The 16,523-nt window shown below is 48.3% G+C and overlaps 1 protein-coding gene and 1 non-coding gene across 3 annotated transcripts; one reads left to right on the top strand and one right to left on the bottom strand.

Moving 5' to 3' along the window:
• Window positions 1-2,048: 2,048 nt before the first annotated feature.
• Trnar-acg (transfer RNA arginine (anticodon ACG)) lies at window positions 2,049-2,121 on the bottom strand. Its single transcript has one exon. It is a non-coding gene; the product is annotated as a tRNA-Arg (tRNA).
• A 127-nt stretch (window positions 2,122-2,248) lies between these two features.
• LOC135820236 (uncharacterized) lies at window positions 2,249-15,549 on the top strand. Of its 2 annotated transcripts, none has more exons than XM_065333561.1 (7): window positions 2,249-2,616; window positions 5,716-5,857; window positions 7,945-8,034; window positions 9,223-9,354; window positions 10,102-10,211; window positions 14,105-14,231; window positions 15,030-15,549. In XM_065333561.1, the coding sequence occupies exons 3-7, from the start codon at window positions 7,971-7,973 to the stop codon at window positions 15,248-15,250; spliced, it is 654 nt and encodes a 217-aa protein (XP_065189633.1). In that variant the 5' UTR covers window positions 2,249-2,616; window positions 5,716-5,857; window positions 7,945-7,970; the 3' UTR covers window positions 15,251-15,549. The 2 variants fall into 2 exon arrangements, with proteins under 2 accessions (XP_065189633.1, XP_065189627.1); XM_065333555.1 differs by having other exon boundaries at window positions 5,716-5,760.
• The last annotated feature ends 974 nt before the right edge of the window (window positions 15,550-16,523 follow it).

Genomic DNA, 16,523 nt, shown 5'->3' on the forward strand with positions numbered 1-16,523 from the left:
AAGGCTTCAGACAGGAAGCCTTTCCAAGGAAGCCTTTCCAATAAACTGTTTATCTACTAGTACTACTGTACCTAGAGTACATCACCGGTTATTATTATTATTATTATTTATTCGTATTTTGATAGGGCAATCCCCACAGACTCAAGGTCTTCTTACGGGGTACCCTAAGAATGAAAGTAATGCATGGCGAAATAGGGATGGCGATGCCAGCAGTGCGGATATCAGATGGAGCACTATTCCATCTGTCTGCAGCCAAATAAGAGAGAGAAAACAGACCGTAGCATGAATAAACTCGGGGTCAAACAAGACCATTGGAGGAGTGAAGGCGGGTCCGACATTGCAAAGTGTTAGCTGCTGAAGAGCGAAGTACAAAGAGGTCTCGAAGAAGGACACTGGTCTGGCCTAGGACGCAACGGAAAACAACTGAGTACAATTTTAAACTGAAGCGGACTGAAATTGGCATTAAAGAGAAGCGTGCGAGAACTCTCTCTCTCTCTTTCTCTCTCTCTCTCTCTCTCTCTCTCTCTCTCTCTCTCTCTCTCTCTCTCTCTCTCTCTCTCTCTCTCTCTCTCTCTCTCTCTCTCTCTCTCTCTCTCTCTCTCTCTCTCTCTCTCTCTCTCCGCCATTCCTCTCGCCCCCCTCTCCCATGGTGCTTGCTGTGTACGCCGATCCCGAGACCCTTGGTCGGGGGAGTCCACTGCATCTCACCAGCGCAGCTCATGTAGCGCCTACACACCCATTGTTGTCTTTTTTGTTTCGTCTTCGTTTTGTCTCCCCCTTCTTCCGTAGGTATGTGCAATGTGATAAAAAAAAAAAAAAAAAAAAAAAAAAAAAATTGGGGCTGAATGGGAGGACGCGTCGACGAGGGGTAACCAAACACTATCCGTAATGCACGTTTACTGATCTTGATCAGGTTATCATATTCTGTGGTGCGAAGACAGTGTACATATGCATTACTCGCATACTCAAGAGTGGATTGTATGAAGGATAAGTAGAATGTACGTTTAGCTCGGGTGGTCAGGAGGCGACGTGTTCTGTACATGGTACTTAGCTTGGCGCCAACTTTCCTCCGGAGGGCTGCAACTTGTGGTTTAAAGGATAGATGTTCATCAATGACCAAGCCAAGGTATTTTACGCTCAAAGCTGAGGAAATACTAATACCGTCGAGCATTAGGGGGCGGCTAGCCGGAGTACGGATATGCATGTACTGAGTCTTTGCGGTATTGAGTTTGAGACCACGCTCAGAGAGATAATAGGCAACGTGAGCAATGTCTCTTTCCAAGGTAACTACGGCTTGCTCTGCACATGAACTGTCAGCGTACAGTGTAGTGTCATCTGCATACAGCAACGTTACGTGGTCGACTGCTTAACATGGCAGGGAAGGGAGCGGGTGTAAATCGTGAATAATAGTGGTCCCAGGACGGACCCTTGTGGGACGCCACGGGTGCAGTGGTATGGCTCACCTGGGGAAGACTGGGGAGTTACGACTCCCTGGGTTCGGTCTGCCAGGTAGCTCTGAAACCAGGAGAGAACTGTGTCTCCAAGGCCACAATCAAATAGTTCAGAGACTAGAAGTGTGTGATCTACACAGTCAAACGCTTTACTTAGATCAAGGAAAGCAGCTGCTACGCACTGGCCTTTATCTAGACACCTGTGCCAACGGTCGACACAGAGGGTGAGAGCATCCTCGCAGGAGTGGGAACGCCGGTATGCAAATAATTGTTGAGGCGGTAAAAGGTCAGGCTCAGATTGAATATAATAATATGTCTGCAGCTGTTCGTAGACAACGCGCTCCAATATCTTCGATGCCACAGGCAATAGGGATATCGGACGGTATATACTCTGGCTTCACGTTACGTAGATCTACTCAGATCATACAAGGCACTCGTCGCTCGCGCTCGAGTGATCTGGTCAGCTTGACACTGTACGTACATCAGGCGCTCGAGTCGAGCACTAAAAAACTTCCGTGCTAGCTCGTACAGTGCAGTGTAGCAGTGCATTATGTGTGCCAGAGAAATAAAACTAAAAGGTCCGAAAAAGAAAAAATTCGACCACGCCAGGATTCGAACCTGGAATCTCCTGATTCGTAGTCAGGCGCCTTATCCGTTGGGCCACGCGGCCGTCGATATAATGGGATAGTGGTACACGGGTTTTATACAAAGGCCATGGTATACTACAGTATACAGCCTACAGACTACAGTACAGTACACTGTACAGGTCCAGATCGATCATTCATGCATGATGCACTTTCATTTCGAAATCAATGTCTTTGTGTTGTTTGTAATAGTTTTTAGCTACCTGCGCAGGGAGTGCTGACTGTGAGCCCTATGTAGTATATAAACTGTACAGTACTGGTTTGTGGCACTGATTAGCGATAGTAGTGTGACTCTATGCACGAAGGTAGCAGAGTCTAAGAAGCCCTTCCACACAATACCATTTCTGTACATTTGTAGTAAGGAATTACTTCATTCATAAGGGCAGCAGCACTGCATGCAGTCCTACTCATCACGTACCAGGCCCTAGGCCGGTAGTTGAGCAGCCTACAACTGATCTGTCACCTTATTATTACTGCCACTTATACTTACGCAACGATGGAAAAAATCTCTGCCATTGTGGGTACGTCAGTTACATTGTGTATATCTGGGTGCGCTGTGCATCTTAGACTAGTCTAGACTAGAGTGATGCTGTACAGCAATTACAGACTCAGCACTTGCATCATACAGGATTCATACTAATCATAGTCACAAAAGTAATAATATTATGACATATGCGCCAAGAATGGCTGCTTTATGGGCATCAGGGAGTCGTACGATTCCAAGACATGTATGGAAAAAGGCTCGTTAAAAGTCTTTCTAGGGTGCAGTTAGCTTATAGGACCCATTCTCCCCCCATTCTCCTATAGGTAAAACTGGAGCGGTTGCTCAGAATATCAATGTATCAATGTGTAGACAATCCGTACTCAGTTTGCCTTTGAGCTCTGCACAAGAACATGCTAAGCGTGATCCTAGGGGTCGTCGCAAAGGTTTTCGTCGTCCCTGAAACGAACATCGTTCATCTGGGGGAGGGTGTGAGCGAAAATCTCAAGTCGACCGCCACTGTAGCATGTACATGCGTGCTGTTTTTGTCATCCAGCAAAGCAAGCTGTGTTCATTTCGGAGGGTGGGGAGGGGTCAGAGTACGAAATGAACGATGTTCTTTTCTGGGACGCTAGAAACTTTTGGGACTACCCCTTTAATAGTACATTCAAACGTCTCTTATCCGGACGCCTCAGATACGGGCACGTCTCTCTACCGGCCACCTTCAGCTTGAGTTCCTATGGCAAAAATGCTTGGAATTTGGGGGGGGGGGGGGGGGGTGAACTTTTTTTCGTATGCGCAAGTGCTTTTTTTGTCACCACCGACCTGTGAAATCCACACATTTTATCAATGCATTCTTTCTGGAATCTGAACATGACTGTGCAATACGTGCCAAATAAACATCTTCAAAAAATATGATACATGGTAGATGAGTTATCCTGAGATACGGGCAAGTCTGAGATACGGGCAGTGCCCGGTCCCAAGGTGCCCGGATAAGAGACGTCCGAGTGTACACTAAAAGGCTCTCATACTGTACAATTTTCTTGCACTTTGCCATACGATTTTGCGTTTCCTAGCTGTAAAATCAAGGCCAATGGTGAAGGTCCCAGGTTAATCGGAGCAGCCGTTCCGGAGTTATACCAGCTTGAAGTTTGCACTAAATTTGGTGACATCATGATGACATCATTAACTTACCCAGCCCACTGTGACCAGGCCTGATTTATGACATCAGAGAGATAGACTTTGTATGGGAGTAGATGGGGAAATTTCAGTATTTTGGCTCTCCATTGTCCCGCAGAAGTCGAGTCTTTTTCAAACTTCGGTATGGAACATATGGCACCATACTGGAATCCCGACTGGAAAAAATTCTAGTATGAAATTCATTGTTGCAGAGATACAAGAAAGAATTTGGTTTTTTCCCATCTACTCCCATACAAAGTCTATCCCTCTCTGACGTCATACATCCGGCCTAGTCTGGGCATTGGGCAAGTTTATGGCGTCATCACGATGTCACCAAATTTAGTGCAAACTTCAAGCTCGGGAACGGCTGCTCCGATCAACCTAGGTCCTTCACTATCGGAATCAGTGCATTTTTCGCTACCTATATACCGTCAAGAGTCCAACAGCCTCTTTTACGGGCAAAAGCAACACAATAGACACCCTTAGCAAACAACGGTAACGCTATTCTTTACGGTACTCATACCTTGATCTCCCAAATAGCGTTGAAGCTGCAGCGTAAAAACGTTATGGGGGCTGATTTATCGTTGTGACAAACGGTACGTTTTGGGCCAAACATTGCGTTGAGCGTACCCATTTCACCTTGTATCGCGTATATGGTGCCATAAATGGTTGTACCACGCAGATTAAAAGCTATACTCATGGCAACAGTGTACTAAAATCTCGGTATTTTTCCCCTTACGGTAATACCGTAACATAACGTTTTTTGCTGAGGGTGTCTAATGATGAGGAACCAGGGTGTGATAGGAGCTTTAGGAAGATAATAACACACAGGTGTGGAAAACATGTCTCATGACATGAGAGTGGCAAGAGTTTTACACTAAAAGACAACTGGTTTAGATCCGGCTTTCAACCACCACCAGCTCCCTGAGCTCGTTAGCTGGACGATGGTATGCAGACCGAGACCCACGAAAACACATGAACGGTGGACCGGAGCAGCGCGAAAGACAGCCTGCAGCGCACATATGCAACATGGTCGGCATAGGGCATGCTGGAATCAGCCCTGGCAAGCAAGCCACAGTACATTGACATGGCGGTGTATCCCGGCATCTACAACAGTACAAGAGAACAACAATATGCTGCAATGCCAGTGCAATGCAAGTGTCCGTGTGGCTAGCCGAGAATGGTCCTGTCGCAGCATACAGTTGACTGTATTTGCTGTAGTATAGTATGGCGGGAGCATACCACCCATTTGATGTACATGTACCCGCTACACCTCAGGCACTTGGATGTACAATTTTGTTTACTATAAAACCCGGCTGCTCACTTTACAGTGGATATGTCTGTTTGTGGATGCTATGTACAGAGAGGTTCCGTGCTACGTGAAGTTGAGCGGGAAAACCAGTGAATTGGCGGTCGCGTTTGCACTCCACTTTTGGAAAGTTGTCTACGTAGAGTATGTACAGTGCTGCTCAATGAAATCCAGAGCGTCACTCACGTTTGCGCCTTGCAACCCTTCCCAGCCCAGTGTTTGCAGGCGTAGGTCTGCACAACTCCCACTGCATATTGATGTACTTGAGTGTCGAGACCGGATTTCATTGAGCAGCGCTGTACGTGGGGCTTCACTGACGGAGGTGCTCCCTATCAAAACTACGTGGCTCGAAAACTCTGTATGGTGGAACACAGATCAAACTCTGTATGGTGGAACACAGATCAAACTCTGTATGGTGGAACACAGATCAAACTCTGTATGGTGGAACACAGATCCGCATGCAGTGTATGTAAGACTTTCCGCAGATCGACTACGGTTTTACTAACATAATTACGTTATGCGGAACCTCTCTACTTTCTTCAAGTTCTGGTACAAGTTGTGGTAAAAGGTTTGCTTGGCTTTTTGTGATCTTTTCCTTGTTGTTGACATGCGTGGCTGGCTTTCATTTTCGTTTTGTTTGTTGTCACACAGTACCCGGTGGAGGTCTATCTGAGAATGGCGCAGTCACTCCCTGGGGTAAGTTGGGGAAAGTAGGGGACATGACACAACACAACCAAGATCTCACTTTGGCGCGTGGCAGCTGGCCTCAGCCCGCTCGGTGAATGTGATCCATGTGAGTTCACTGGCTGTACTCAGCTTTGCTGCCTCTCTGCGCGTCTCTCTCACTCTCTTTCCTCCTCCTCCTCCTCCTCCTCCTCCTCCTCTTCCTCCTCCTCCTCCTCCTCCTCTTCCTCCTCCTCCTCCTCCTCCTCCTCCTTTTTTTTTTTTTTTTTTTTTTTTTACTGAATACCACAGTACCATCAGATGCTGCACAGCGGGGGCGGTGGCATATTGGATGGAAGTGGGGGCGGGGCAAAAGTAACTCCTCCGACCAAAGGTCTCGGAATCATTGTTACTCCTGTGCGCCGATACATAGGAGAAAAGAAACATGTCCATCCAAGAGGGGAGCACCGGCTTTGCAAACGATAATGGGGAGAATTTGAGATTGGGATGGGACAAAACAATAGTAAAAGCAGTGCACCGTAGGAAGATGGAGTGAACTGATAGTCGGATTTTAAGGCTGAGCGAAGGGGATCAAAGAGGGGTAGAAGGGAGCTGGAGTGCGGTCAGTATAATTAGGCTGGTGTGTTGGCAGAGATCATAGCCTGTCTGTGGCCCACTCCCACTTGCTGCGCCGCAAGTGGTCGTTGACGTTTTTCTTGAACGTGTGCATGCCTCTGCGAGAAGGGGGAGACTGCAGAAGGGTAGGTGGGAGCTGATTCCACGTTGCGATGAGGGAGTGGGGAAATGAGCGGAGCGTGTTGTTTCGTGCCTGAGGGGGAAGGATACTGGTGAGTTGCGATGGATGATGTGTTGCAGATCTGGTTGTCGCTCGAGTAGGCATGCGGTGTTTCGGTGCGGCTGCTGATGGTGGCAGAATGGCTTTCACCATTTCCGGACCCTCCACAAAGTGCAGCTTGTACAGAAAGCAGAGCCCTGCTACGGTACGGCGAATGTCGAGGCTCGGGAGGTATGATCCATCTCCAATTATGTGCAGGGCACGGCGCTGGATGGCAGTGAGGCGGGCCAAGGTGGTGGGGGCTGCGCTCATCCACACCAGCATGCCATACTCTAGCACAGGGCGGACAAAGCCACGGTACACGATTGCCCGGTGCTTTGGGTCTAGCACAGCCGATGCCTTACGGAGGAAGCCGAGCCGCTGGGCTCCGCGTACTGCAAGCTGTCGGATATGGCTGCGGAATGCCAGCTGCCTGTCGAAGGTGACGCCAAGAAGCTTGAGCTCCTCTACTTCTGGCACGACTGCTCCTTGGAAGCGTATTGCGTTCGGGGGGTTGGCGAGCGGTGGTGGCTGATGGTCAATGCCTGCGACTTTGTGGGCTCGAACTTGGTCCTCCACCTGCTTCCCCATGCTGCCAGTGAGTCTACTGCCTGCTGGAGGATTGCTGTCTCTTCTGGCAGTCTGAGTCGGGTGGTGATGCACTTGTAGAGAGTTGTGTCGTCGGCGTATACAGCCAGCTTCGCCCCATCAGGCAGGTGGTCTTCTGCGTCGTTGACGTACAGAAGGAAGAGGGTGGGGCCGAGGATGCTGCCCTGTGGCACGCCAGATTGGATTCGGTGGGTCGGTGAAGACTGGCCACCTATGACGACACGGATGTGGCGGTCTGTCAGGTAACTCCGGAGCCAGGCAAGGAGGAGGCCACTTATGCCGCACCGTTCAGCCTTGTGGAGGACGCCGTTGTGCGAGACCTTGTCGAAGGCCCCGGCAATATCTACTGCGAGTACCCTGACGAGGCCTCCACTGGCAGCTGCAAGGCTCCACTCATGCTGAAGAGCAATCAGCAGATCAGAGGTTCCCAGTCCAGTGCGAAAGCCAAACTGCCTGTGAGAAAGGATGTCATTCTTCTTCAGGAAGTTGGACAGGCTGCGGTTCACGATGGACTCCATACACTTAGACATTATGGGCAGTAGTGATATCGGTCGGTAGTTTCTAGTTTCTGGGGTTCGTCCTCCTCCTCTCTCTCTCCCCCCGTCTCGGTGTGGATGTTAAACTTTTACTTTTTGAATAAACACGAGGAAGTTTGTTTTGACTGAGTATACATGCATTTAGGAGCTTTCAGAAGTCGATTGATAGCTGTTTTCCGCCTAGGGTGGGATGACAGTGACACTTGTTTCGTGTATTCATACGTTTGTCATGTCCAGTTGAACGTCGTCTCGATCATGCCATCATGCGCTGGAAAGAGTGCACGGAGCGGCTGGCACAGCGTACATGCGACAGCAATGCCTCTTCAGGTACAGTGTGCACATCAACAAATTTTACAGAGTTATTCTTGGGAGTAAAAATGAAGATGTGTTTGAAGCAATAAACTGCTTAACTGTGCAAGCACTACGTTGAGCCACGATATCGAAGTACCGTTTCCTGCAGTCAAAACAAGACACTCACACTTCTCTGGTCCTGTGTGTGTGTGTGTGTGTGTGTGTGTGTGTGTGTGTGTGTGTGTGTGTGTGTGTGCGTGCGTGTGTGCGTGCGTGTGTGTGCGTGCGTGTGTGTGTGCAATGCATTCACCATACGATGTCATGGGACTATTACTATTAGACATTTTTGATGCAGACAGTTTTCGGTGCTGATGTGTAGTACAGTACTACAGTACATGTAGCCAGGTCTATTGGCGACAATGCAGTACAATGCAGTACAATGCAGTACAATGCAGTACAGAGGCCAAGCGAGAACTTCACACCCCGCTGGACTGGGCTTGACTTCATCCATGCACGAGCTATTCCTGGATGCCAGTGCAGCCCTAGCAGCAATTGTGTGAGGTTGCCACTAGTTGCCACGCACACTGACAATGATAACACTGGCTTTGACGCACAATAGCCATGGTAGCGGCAAGAACCAGTCCAGTCAGTCATGTAAGATAGGCATGTGCCACACGTGTCACCAGTGATGTGTGTGTGTGTGTGTGTGTGTGTGTGTGTGTGTGTGTGTGTGTGTACTCAGAACTGCTGCTGCGCGGTTTTATCAGCTTTTAGACTTGTTCTAGTACTGTTAATGTACTTTATTAGTTTCTGCTTTGGAGGCTGCATGTATGCATGTATGCATGTATGTATGCATGTATGCATGTATGTGCTTGGCTGGTGAGTGTCACGCCATACGCTGTTGGGGTGTGGGGTGTAGAAAACAGAAACCACCTCGAGTAGGATTTCATTGCGCTGGTACTGTGGTAGCGCTATGGAAGGTACTGGTGTTTCACCTACAAATACTGATCCATAGCACCCTGCTGGATCAGTTTAGTCGAAGTCAATTGATGTACTGGATGCGCCTGGTTGGTTCGTCTTGGGAACTGGAGTAGTTTATGAAGTACTTCAGCAGCTGTCTGTATCTGTGTGTTTGTGTCCATATTTGTGTTGCATGAGAACAGTAGTTTATGCGCATGCATGTGCCTGTATACCTGTCTGTTTGCATGTATTATTGATGTTCAGGTTGCTCAGACACCTGTCTGCCGAAGATCATTACCCTCAGCGCTGGCACAAGCCACAAGCCGCCACCTAGAGACTGCAATGGCTTTCCTGTGTTTGAATCCTGTGCCAGTGCAGATTTCCTGATCAAGGCAGGTTGGTGCTGTGCTCTTCCTCTGTGTACTGAGGGGTGTTATCTGTGTGTGTGTGTCTGTGTGTGTGTGTGTGTGTGTGTGTGCGTGCATGCGTGCGTGTGTGTTTATGTGTGGGTATATAATTAATATAAATATGTGCATTTGTGCATGTATGGCTGCCACAGGCTTGATGCTTTCTTTCCCCAGTGGCATCGATACCTATATGTTGTGTTTGTTTGGTGACAATAACCTGCAAACGTTTTAAAGTTTTCACGTCCTCGTTACCTCCGGCCATACAATTGTGTTGAGAAACACAAGCAGCTTAGGAAGTTTCGTTTGTGTCAGGCCACCACCCTCCCTGATTATACCAGGGTGGCAGATGCAGTGCCTAGCGGCGACGGTGAGATGGTAAGTCTCACAACCCATGTCGGACAAAGGGGCGAGCCTCGCTAGCTGCATCCATGTTACCCTCACTCCGAGTGATGAGTACCCATGTATCCAGTTGACTGTGGGTGTCTGTGCAGTTCTTTGGATGCAAAGTGGTTCACGCATGCATCGCCGCATTTGTTATAAGTTTTTCGGTGAATAAATTTATCTGGGCAGTATTTTGACACCTGTTATGTAGAGTTCCAGATGTTTTTCGATAGGAAAAATCGGTCTCGAATATTTACCACACATTCCCTTCAGGCCACTTGCTGGGTTTATTTTTTATTTTTTGCGAGACAGTCCCTCACCTAACTTTCTGTGTACTTGATTCGTTTTCTCCCAGGAATACCGTCATCGTGCGTTCTCATGGAGTGGTCGTCATATGACACGATTGGCAATGCGTACTTTGCACGCACGCAGCACACAGACGTCCTCGGCCTGAGAACTCTGCTGGTGAGTCCCATATCACTGGCTGTGTAGCTCTTGTTGAAGATTGGAATGGCTGGATAGACTGGCGTATACTGTAAATATACAAATTTTCGGCAGCTATTTAAAGGGGAAGTCCGGTGAAAAATTTAAATTTCACAGTCCGTAGAGTTCGGGGCGCTGAGTCGAATGGTCTTTGTCCGAGGAGGCTGCGGCTTATGGTTCGTCAGATACGCCCAATCGAACATGTGCGAATTTGAGCGCGCATCACCCAGATCCAGGTGATGACGTCACAGCGTGCAGCCAGGTAGCCACACCATCTAGTTGTGTACAAAAATGGCCATATTCGGAGCGCGTTCGATTGGGGAACCGTTTATCGCAGCTTCTTCGGACCAAGACCATTCGATTCAGTGTTACAAACACTACGTACCCTGTGATTTTCAGCTCGGTAAACCTGGAGGTTATACCGTATTTTAGCCGTTTCCGAGTTGGACTTTTCCGTTAGCCCGTCTACATGGTCTATGCGCTCTGCGCTGCGTGCATGCAGTGCGTGCAGTGTGTTATCTAGCTGTAGTGCATGCAGTCAACAAACTCATGTCACAACTCAGAACTGACACAAGACTCAGAAAACTAGTCAACACACGGACTTGTCATGTACTACACTCGTATCAGTCGTATTGTACAGTCGACTATGTAGTCAGAGAACGTGCGTTTCTCCTTGCCGGTGCCGGTGGTTGTGCTTTGAGAAAGAAAATTTTAGTTTTCCGCACCCGCGGCGCCTCATTATTTTATGCTACAGCGATGAGTGCACAACCGCGACAAGTGACAAAACAGCGAACAGCTCTCGGACCTAGAACTTTCAGATTCCATAGCGTTGCGAGCGAAGAGTCGTGCCCGTGGTTCAAAGAGCCTGCACTGTTCTCCAAATGAGTAGTCCGAAATATTCCAAGTTCGCACCAAAACATCACCATGTGGCAGGCCACTGGACTCTAAGCGAATCTAATCGATCGGTATGGAACAACATTTAGAGCACTCGCATCACTCTTCTCCATTTTGGCGACCCTGCTCTCCAGCGATCTGATAATTATATCAGCTTCGTCTGCAATAGCTGCTGCTTCTTCATCAGTCGGAAACTCAGTAGCGCTCACTCTTGACCGGCCCGCGCGGCCATTTCTTCAGCTGAATACCGAGGTTCTCAGCCCCAGACCGAACTCATGAAGGTCAGCCATGGCTGCATCCTCACTCTCACAAGGAGTTACAGGTCTTCGGGGTCGCTTGCACCACCTAATATCAGTCGCCAAATCATTTGAAATAGCACTGACACTATTGCTTTCACGCACTCCTTTTGACCTAGCTGCACGCTATGACGTTGCAGAGGGTGTGGCGCGGCCGCATGACGTCATGGCGCAGCCCCCGAAACTCAGTTTTTCAAACGGAAATATCTCGAGAACGCTTTGTCCGAGACACGTGGGACCAACACCATTCGACTCAGCGGCCGAAACTCTACCGACCCTGAAATTTAAATTTTTCACCGGACTTCCCCTTTAATTTCGGCTATATTCGGCACCGACCCAAAACGCCTAAATTAAAACGCCGATGAAATTTTTCACAGCATTTGTCGCAATACCATGCCCTCTATCCCACGCCGAAAATAAATCGCCGCCGAAATGTCAAAAATCGTGAAGTGCCGAAATTTTGCAGCGCCGACATTTTGTATATTTACAGTACATAGAGGGCTGGATAGACTGGCGTGTACATAGAGGGCTGGATAGACTGGCGTGTACATAGAGGGCTGGATAGACTGGCGTGTACGTAGAGAACTGTTGCACGCCTATCACATGACCACACAGGGCAGCCATGTTTGTTCCAACACTACTCCACCCATCCCCTGCATCTCTCTATATTGGGTCTCATGATGTCGGCCATGTTGGTTCCCAGTCCACATGCCATATACCACTTTCTGCACGAATTCAGTTTGAGTAGTCTCATGACAAGGATGTGAAACCACTGTAGTGCATGGTTGGATGACTTGAGGCTGTTCTGGTCTGGCTGATGAACTGTATGTGGGTGTACATTGATGAACTGTATGTGGGTGTACATTGATGATCTGTATGTGGGTGTACATTGGTGAACTGTACGTGGGTGTACATTGGTGAACTGGACGTGGGTGTACATTGATGAACTGTGTGTGTGTGTTTACATTGGTGAACTGTGTGTGTGTTTACATTGGTGAACTGTGTGTGTGTTTACATTGGTGAACTGTGTGTGTGTGTTTACATTGGTGAACTGTGTGTGTGTGTTTACATTGGTGAACTGTGTGTGTGGGTTTACATTGGTGAACTGTGTGTGTGGGTTTACATTGGTGAACTGTGTGTGTGGGTTTACATTGGTGAACTGTGTGTGTGTGTTTACATTGGTGAACTGTGTGTGTGGGTTTACATTGGTGAACTGTGTGTGTGTGTTTACATTGGTGAACTGTGTGTGTGTGTTTACATTGGTGAACTGTGTGTGTGTGTTTACATTGGTGAACTGTGTGTGTGTTTACATTGGTGAACTGTGTGTGTGTTTACATTGGTGAACTGTGTGTGTGTTTACATTGGTGAACTGTGTGTGTGTGTTTACATTGGTGAACTGTGTGTGTGTGTTTACATTGGTGAACTGTGTGTGTGTGTTTACATTGGTGAACTGTGTGTGTGTGTTTACATTGGTGAACTGTGTGTGTGTGTTTACATTGGTGAACTGTGTGTGTGTGTTTACATTGGTGAACTGTGTGTGTGTGTTTACATTGGTGAACTGTGTGTGTGTGTTTACATTGGTGAACTGTGTGTGTGTTTACATTGGAAAAAAAAAAAAAAAAAAAAAAAAAAAAAGTGTGTTTACATTGGTGAACTGTGTGTGTGTGTTTACATTGGTGAACTGTGTGTGTGTGTGTTTACATTGGTGAACTGTGTGTGTGTGTTTACATTGGTGAACTGTGTGTGTGTTTACATTGGTGAACTGTGTGTGTGTTTACATTGGTGAACTGTGTGTGTGTTTACATTGGTGAACTGTGTGTGTGTTTACATTGGTGAACTGTGTGTGTGTGTTTACATTGGTGAACTGTGTGTGTGGGTTTACATTGGTGAACTGTGTGTGTGGGTTTACATTGGTGAACTGTGTGTGTGGGTTTACATTGGTGAACTGTGTGTGTGTGTTTACATTGGTGAACTGTGTGTGTGTGTTTACATTGGTGAACTGTGTGTGTGTTTACATTGGTGAACTGTGTGTGTGGGTTTACATTGGTGAACTGTGTGTGTGTTTACATTGGTGAACTGTGTGTGTGGGTTCACATTGGTGAACTGTGTGTGTGGGTTCACATTGGTGAACTGTGTGTATGGGTTTACATTGGTGAACTGTGTGTGTGTGTTTACATTGGTGAACTGTGTGTGTGTGTTTACATTGGTGAACTGTGTGTGTGTTTACATTGGTGAACTGTGTGTGTGGGTTTACATTGGTGAACTGTGTGTGTGTTTACATTGGTGAACTGTGTGTGTGGGTTCACATTGGTGAACTGTGTGTGTGGGTTCACATTGGTGAACTGTGTGTATGGGTTTACATTGGTGAACTGTGTGTGTGGGTTCACATTGGTGCTGGTCCAGCTACTCTTGCTTGGTGCACGCCGCTTTGTTTTTAAAAGTCTACGTTTGGGCTGCACATGTAGACAGTAGTACGTATTTGATTGTATTGAGAGGTCGTTTCTTGGTTTGCTGTGTTGTGCTGTGCTGTACGAGTGGTATTGCGTTTCTTGGTTTGCTGTGTTGTGCTGTGCTGTACGAGTGGTATTGCGTTTCTGGTGTTACCGGTATACACATGTAGTGCAGAATGGAAATCTGGTAGTTTCCACGCTAATGCAGTGTGCCTGTTCTCTTTCTCTGCTCTAGGTGATCACGTCTGAATTCCACATGCCACGCACCAGGGCGATATTTGAGTGGGTATTCTCTTTACCAGTCACTGCTCAAGTCCAGTCGTCGTCACCACTCGAAACAGGCTATAACCTGATGTTTGAAGGTGAGCGTGTGTGATACTGTTGCCTCCTTCATGGTCATGCTGTACCTGGTACTGATGCATATTCTAGTGCTCGGCAAATCTCTAGCATTGCTACTTGTTCACTTAGTGCTGCTGTGCGTGTGCTCCGTGTACATACTTTGCCCTGTGTGCTCCATGCACATACTTTGCCCTGTGTGCTCCATGCACATACTTTACCCTGTGTGCTCCGTGTACATACTTTGCCCTGTGTGCTCCATGCACATACTTTGCCCTGTGTGCTTCATGCACATACTTTGCCCTGTGTGCTTCATGCACATACTTTGCCCTGTGTGCTCCATGCACATACTTTGCCCTATGTGCTCCGTGTACATACTTTGCCCTATGTGCTCCATGCACATACTTTGCCCTGTGTGCTCCATGCACGTAGCATTACTGCTTTGCAAATAAATAAAAAAACTCTGTGCCTTTTTTTATTCACATTCTAAGGAGTTACCTTGCTCTGGTTCGGTGGAACAAAAGATGATGAGCGGGTATACTACTCTTTGAAGTATGTACACTTTCAGAAGAAATGGACACCATTAGAGTCTCGCTTGCAGTCACAATTGCTCTATTCCTCACAGCTCAATTTACCAGAACTGACAGGTCGTTAAAGTCATACTTGTAGAGTTTTTTGTTTCCGGAGAATTTTGCACATGTGCAGGCATATAAATGTGTGTGTGTGCGTGCGTGTGTGTGTGTGTGTGTACGTGTGCGTTTGTGTGTGTGTGTGTGTCGGTGTGTGTGTGTGTGTGTGTGTTCCTATTATTGGCTTTGTTTCAGACGTTCCGGACTCTGACACCATGGCACTAGATACTCTTGAGTCGCGGCGTACCCGCGAGGCACAGAGCCTGCAGAAGCTGCAGGCGGGCGCAATGAAGACGTGCACTGACCTGCGCTCACTTCACGCGTTTCTCTTCAACGAGCATGCTGCATACGCCGCGGGGAAAGCGTTCCAGCGGTCTCAAGGCACTGTGTCGGAGTCCGTCTTGAAAACGTATTGATAGCACGGAGACTCGCGTTCTTGTTAACGTGATGCTGCACCCTGCCGGAGACACGGCACACTACCATGGTTTGTCTAGCTGCAGTGGGGGACTGTTTGTTGGACAAAAGTTGAAAGATAAGATACTGGACCATTTCCTGAAGTGGTGTACTGCTGCCCCGTGACATCACTGCACGATGGAGGAAGTATCCAGTGACTAGTTGCCATCCTTTCGTGCTTTTACCGACAGCTTCCAGGGACGATCAATCGCAATTGGCAAGCAGAGCACACTCAACTGGTCACCATTCGGTTCGCTGGAAAGACACCCTGGAAGACCTTGTGCAATGCAATGCAGCTTGATGTAGACGTGCAGCTTTCATTGCATCTGTTCCACAGCTACCAGCGTATGGTGTGTATGCTAGTGCAGGCATGGTGGTGGTGTGTGCTGAAGGCATGGTGTGTGTGCAGCAGACATGGTGGTGTGTGTGCTGCATGCATTGTGGTGTGTGTGCAGCAGGCATTGTGGTGTGTGCAGCAGGCATGGTGGTGTGTGTGCAGCAGGCATGGTGGTGTGTGTGCAGCAGGCATGGTGGTGTGCGTGCAGCAGACATGGTGGTGTGTGTGCTGCAGGCATGGTGGTGTGTGTGCTGCATGCATTGTGGTGTGTGTGTGCAGCAGGCATTGTGGTGTGTGCAGCAGGCATGGTGGTGTGTGTGCAGCAGGCATGGTGGTGTGTGTGCAGCAGGCATGGTGGTGTGTGTGCAGCAGGCATGGTGGTGTGGGTGCAGCAGGCATGGTGCATTGGTGGTGGTGGTGTGTGCAGCAGGCATGGTGGTGGTGTGTGCAGCAGGCATGGTGGTTTGTGTGCTGCAGGCATGGTGGTGGTGTGTGCAGCAGGCATGGTGGTGGTGTGTGTGCTGCAGGCATGGTGGTGTGTGTGCTGCAGGCATGGTGGTGTGTGTGCAGCAGGCATGGTGGTGTGTGTGTGTGTGCAGCAGGCATGGTGGTGTGTGTGTGTGTGCAGCAGGCAGGGTGGTGTGTGTGTGTGTGCAGCAGGCATGGTGGTGTGTGTGTGTGTGTGTGCAGCAGGCATGGTGGTGTGCGTGCAGCAGGCATGGTGGTGCGTGTGTGCAGCATTGTGGACCGCATGCCTGCTACACACACCACCTCCGCATGCACAGCACACACACCACATACTTACCACCTAAGTATGTGGTGTGTGTAGCAGGCATGGTGGTGTGTGTATACCTGGTATACTGCAGTGGATTTGTATTATTAGTTGTATTTGGATTTGT

Source organism: Sycon ciliatum, chromosome 1, assembly GCF_964019385.1.
Source record: "Sycon ciliatum chromosome 1, ocSycCili1.1, whole genome shotgun sequence".
In the NCBI taxonomy this organism is placed as follows: domain Eukaryota; kingdom Metazoa; phylum Porifera; class Calcarea; order Leucosolenida; family Sycettidae; genus Sycon; species Sycon ciliatum.